At 37.2% G+C, this 5,489-nt stretch overlaps 1 protein-coding gene across 1 annotated transcript in view; it reads left to right on the top strand.

The window, feature by feature from the left end:
- jade2 (jade family PHD finger 2) overlaps positions 1 to 5,489 on the top strand; it is a gene marked incomplete at its 5' end in the record, with an annotated part of 210,611 nt that overhangs the window by 114,782 nt on the left and 90,340 nt on the right. Inside the window, 2 exon segments of the mRNA XM_014018409.1 lie at positions 3,567 to 3,778; positions 4,833 to 5,000. Coding sequence (XP_013873863.1) covers positions 3,567 to 3,778; positions 4,833 to 5,000 — 380 coding nt within the window.

Genomic DNA, 5,489 nt, shown 5'->3' with positions numbered 1-5,489 from the left:
TATATATACTCTCTTTATTTTGCCAATGTGACAACTGCTGACCCCAAGCTTCTCTCTCATCTCCACCAGTTGATTCTGTATGTGATCAGCCCCTTCACAGATGAACCATAGTAATTGTGTTTATGAATCCCTGCTGGGCTTTCAGGCCTTATTTGTGCTACACATCCTCCTTAAATCAAACACACACACACACAGATCTGCTTTTCTTGGAGCTAAAGTGAGTCGTTTGTCATAGCCTTCAACAAAAGACCAAACAAACGGGTGATTTGATCAGTTCTGCTGGACTGGGCTGAACACTTTTAATAGGATGATTCTGTTTTTTCTGTCTAAGTCTGACACTTTTTCCGTAGGTGGATGTAAAAGTGAACAGAGTGTGTTCTTTGAAAGAAAATATGGAGTCTGGGCCAAGGTGTGTTGTTTAATTTAGGATTTTCCTATTGTTAAGCTTATAGGAAACTAGTTTCCTGCAGAAAAAAACATGATTAAAGAAACACTGGAAACAGTCTGTCAGTAGTGTTAGAGGTATGTTGATGAGAAATGTTTTGAGAAGGACTTCCAGCTACAACCACCTCAAATTTTAGCCCAATTTCTGAAAAACTGACAAAGCTATAATCATCAATGTGTTTAATTTTGATTAACAGTGACAGTTGCAGCTAATCTTCTATGGTTTGAATAAGATCCATCCAGTGGTTCCTGAGATATTTTGTTAACACACATACACACTTGGCCATAATGTATATGTGTTGTTTCCTTCCTTTCACCATGATTTCAGCTCAGGATGTAAATAAATGTCACTAATATCGAACCATTTCCCTTTTTTCCTGCCTGGCTGCTTTATCATCTTCTTCAAATTTGCAATAAACTCAGTTTTAGTTCCTGTCAGTGTCTGCGCTCACGTCCAGATTCAACCCCTGTGTCTGAGTTAAAAAAAAAAATACTTTCTCTGTTTTTTTCCTGCATTATTAAACCTGACGTGCTTAAATTTTTTTCCCTGTGACGCTGAGCTGAAGCATGTGAAAGTTTAGTTTGGGTTGAACCCTGCTGGCTACGAGATGCTCGAGAAATAGTAAATAAAGTTTTTTGGGTTTTTTTTAGGTGGTGGGAAATGATTGGATGATATAAATATTCGATGGAGATACAGGATGCTCAGTTTCACTTAAAAAAAATAAATAAATAAAACGTCCCAGCTGAGGACCAAATCCTTCACATAAATCAATAAACAATCCAAAACTACAGATTTAGTTTTATTGCTCCTCAGTGAAAAAAACGCTGAGAAGAGTGACACAAACTGTAAAGTGTTTATCTGTAAGAAATTTATTATTGGGTGTGAAAGGCTCCACATAAATACTCCTTTTAAAAAGCAACAGCTTTATGTCCATGTTTTGTTTATCTTGAAAATCAGCCAGTGATGGAGGCTTACACAACCATTTACACCAGTTTAGAGACTTAAAATCTGTTTTTATTTCAAATCTGTGGCTAAATAAAATGATGACATTACGCCTTCACTTCCCTGAAATGGGTGCAACATAAGAAATATAATCTACTGTTATTCCTTGTAGATGATTCACCTGCATTTTCTTGTCTGTTAGCAAAATATCTGCAATATAACCAATGGCTATATTTGAATGAAATCAGCCTTGGCAAACAAAAATAGCTGTAACTCTGTTAATTTAGCAGATTTTGACCTGAAGTTTGCTGTGGTTGTAGCTGAGATATGCATTTCTTTAAGGAGTATTAGTTTTAATTTTCTATTTCAGCAGTTAACTTTAGACAAAAACAATAATTTCCTTATAATAATACTCTGTATTGGAGCTAAGAAAAGCAATAATTCACATCCGTTTGCCACCATCCTGGAACTGTTCACTTTCTTCGTGTCTCAGATGCTTTTTATATTTTATGAGGTTGAAAGCTCACGTTTGCCTGTGAGATCATCAACTATTAACCAGCCTTAGAGCAAGGCACTACTTTGAGATGCAAATGGAGCATGAATACAAATGCTAATGTCAACACAAGCTGGCGGGGTGAACTGAGCTGTGGGGGACTGAAATTAGTCATTTTTGTCTTAATGACCAACGAGCTCGCGAAGCGTTTCTGTACTTCACTCCGGTGCAGAATGGGTTAACTCACACGTGGMTGATTTCCAACGGAAATCTCCTGAAGGCCCCCAAAAGGAACAGTCGTTGACCTTGTGAGATAAACAGGCAAAGGAAATCTGTGTGCGTTTCCAATTAAAGAGCGAGACGAGGTGTTTTGGCCAAGAATAACTTGGTAAATGTGTAAATTGTCTTGCTTCTTTCAGCTTTCAKCCGAGCAGTTTCCTGTTTCTGTTATCCCTGTAGATAACCAAAACCAAAAGGAAATCCTCAGTGTTGACACTGAAACTTTACTCTTCGTTATATCTCTCCCTCCTTGCCAGCGTTATTCTCATGACTTCAGCTTCCGTTGAAATGTTTCTGGTTAGAGATTTAAAGAAGATAAGATATGAGTGAGTAGAGACTAAATTACTGGTTAGTCAAGCCACTTATGTTAGGCCCAAATTTGCGTTGAAATTCACCCGTCAGTTTCTTAAAAACCTTCTTCCCGTGTGTCGGKGATCTGGTGGTGATCTCCCGCAGTCATGGACAAGTCCATCACAGGGACACATAGAGACAAATGAGACAAACAACAATATCCAGGCTCACACATAAGTACAGGGTTCCTGCAGATCCTTAAAAAGTCTTAAAAGTCATTGAATTCAGCAATCCAAAAATAAGGCCTTAATTAGCCTTAAAATGTCTTAAATCAATCCTTCAGAAGTCTTAAAAATGTTAACACATTGTACATAGGATGATTGTAATTTATTTCAAATATTAAAATAATTGGTAAAAGTACTTTTTCAAATATTCACATGCAGATATTCCCCTTAGACATCACTTCCTGTTATTTCACATGCAAATATCTCAACAATTGTCCATCAGAGCGATGTGAAATTTGTTTTGTAATATGTTAATAATGTTGCCTTTCCAAAAGTGCGTTCACTTGTCTTACAACAAATTGGTGTCACAGGTACTTTAAGGTTTCATCGACAGCATTTGGGTAATTAGAGGATTTCTAGAAATTAAATTAAGTTTAAAACTGACTGCTAAGAATGTTTCTGCTGTAGTTAGATATGGATAAAAACAACTGGTCTATTACAGGGATCATCCCTTATGGTCCTCGAGGTCCGCAGCCCTGCATGTTTTACTGTTTTCCCTTCTCTAACACACCTGATTCAGTCAGTGAATTACCTCTTCAAGTTCTGCAGAAGCCTGATAATCATCTATTCATTCATATCAGGTGTGTTGGAGGAGAGAAACGAGTAAAACATGCAGGGCTGCAGACCTCCAGGACCAGAATTGATGATCCCTGGTATCAGCAGGACCAGGAGGCAAACTTGCAACCTTCTTTCTGTGGCGACCACTTTAACCACTTCACCACCATGTTGGATCAAAAAGTCTTTTTCTTTTTTTTTGTGGGTTATTTTGATCTAACATGCTGAAACGTTCGGTTAACAACCCGTTTCTGTACTTTTGTTTTCTCGCCACCAGCCTTACCAGAGCTGGACGAGCTGACGATGGAGTGCGTTCTGGTGGAGCTGGAGAGCGTGTGCGAAGAGAAGATGCAGCAGGCCATCGAGACAGAGGAGGGCCTGGGCATCGAGTACGACGAGGACGTGGTGTGCGACGTCTGCCGCTCGCCGGAGGGCGAGGACGGCAACGAGATGGTCTTCTGTGACAAATGCAACGTCTGCGTCCATCAGGTAAACAAAACTCATCCCTCTGCTGACCAAACGTCGGTGCGTGACAAACACGACTGAACAGATAGATGCAAATTTMAAAATCAGGGTCAGAATCGAGATTCAGCTGTCCAACATCCGACAAACATCTCAGGCTGTCAATAAAAAATCTGACACGTGGAAACAAACACATCTGAAGCATCTAGAAACAAATCTTGTTAAAACAGAAACATAAAAACGCAGATATTCAAGGTTTTTTAAATACATGTGGTTTTCATTACCACCTGTCGAAATAACGTATTGATTATTTTCAAAAAATCTGTTACCTTCTCCCAGCTTCTGCTTCTCAAACACAAGATGCAAATAATTTAAAAGATGAAATCATCAATTGAATAAACAAAAAGTAGTGATGGATGTTTAAAACTCAGAACTTCTTTATTTTTTTCCTCGGTTTTATGATTTCTGGTGTTTATTGCAAGAGTTACAGAAAGAAAATGAAATTAAAACCAACTAAAAATACATTTTTTTGCTGATTTGTAAATATACTGTAAAATACTGTTTTCTCTTCTGTACATTATAAATAAAGTGATAAAATTGGTGTATGTTATTAAAAAGCTTACAGAAAGATTTTTTTTGCAAATTCTGCAGGTATATATGGAAAAACTGAAWATAAAAAAGTGTGTGCAGTAATTTTAAAACATTTGTGAAAAATGTGTAGAAAATTCAGAAACAAACCTGTTCCCAAACTTACAACAACTCAAGGGTCAGTTTTTTTTAAGTGTTTGTGTATTTCACCTAAAAATATATGTCTTGCCTCACTGTTACAAAATAAATGAGCTGCTGTTCTTTTTCATGGGGAAACAAGTAATATCTCCATCCATTGTTTTCAATATTTAAAAGAAATCTTACATAAAACTGAGTTTCTCTGGATTATCATCTGAWTGCATGTTTTTATTCTGTGATGCAGTTTGGTTCACAGATGTACCTCCAGGATGTGTTTTTTATTATTATTTTTTTATATTCCAGTTTATATTCCTTTCTTGTATAAAGTATAGTTGTGTTTTTATTTCTCTCRCAGGCTTGTTACGGCATCCTGAAGGTGCCTCAGGGGAACTGGCTCTGTCGGACCTGCGCACTGGGAGTTCAGCCAAAATGTCTGCTCTGTCCCAAGAGGGGGGGYGCCCTGAAGCCCACCCGCAGTGGAACCAAGTGGGTCCACGTMAGCTGTGCCTTATGGATCCCTGAGGTGAGGGCACCGGTGTTGAAACAGTTAATCTACAAAAATCTACCTTTTCAAGTTATTAGACAAAAGTATTTTTTGTGCACAAATACTTTATACCATCCATATATTATTAAGTGTACCATGTTTTTTCTTTAACTAACCTAAGTTTAAAAAAAGGTTGTAAATACAGGTCCTTCTCAAAAAATTAGCATTATTCATTATTTTCTGTAATGTACTGATAAACATTAAACTTTCGTATATTTTAGATTCATTGCACACCAACTGAAGTAGTTCAAGCTTTTTATTGTTTTAAAATTGTTGATTTTGGCAAAAAAGTAAAGAAAAACCAAAAATCTCTATCTCAAAAAATTTACTTATCATGAAAAGGTTCTCTAAACGACTTATTAACCTAATTATCTGAATCAACGAATTAACTCTAAACACCTGCAAAAGATTCCTGAGACTTTTAAAAACTCCCAGCCTGGTTCATTACTCAAAACCACAATCATGGGT

This window comes from Austrofundulus limnaeus, unplaced genomic scaffold (genome assembly GCF_001266775.1).
Source record: "Austrofundulus limnaeus strain Quisiro unplaced genomic scaffold, Austrofundulus_limnaeus-1.0 Scaffold192, whole genome shotgun sequence".
Taxonomy (NCBI): Eukaryota; Metazoa; Chordata; class Actinopteri; order Cyprinodontiformes; family Rivulidae; genus Austrofundulus; species Austrofundulus limnaeus.
Note: the sequence above shows the minus strand (reverse complement) of the source record. Positions and strands in the feature narration are given on the sequence as shown.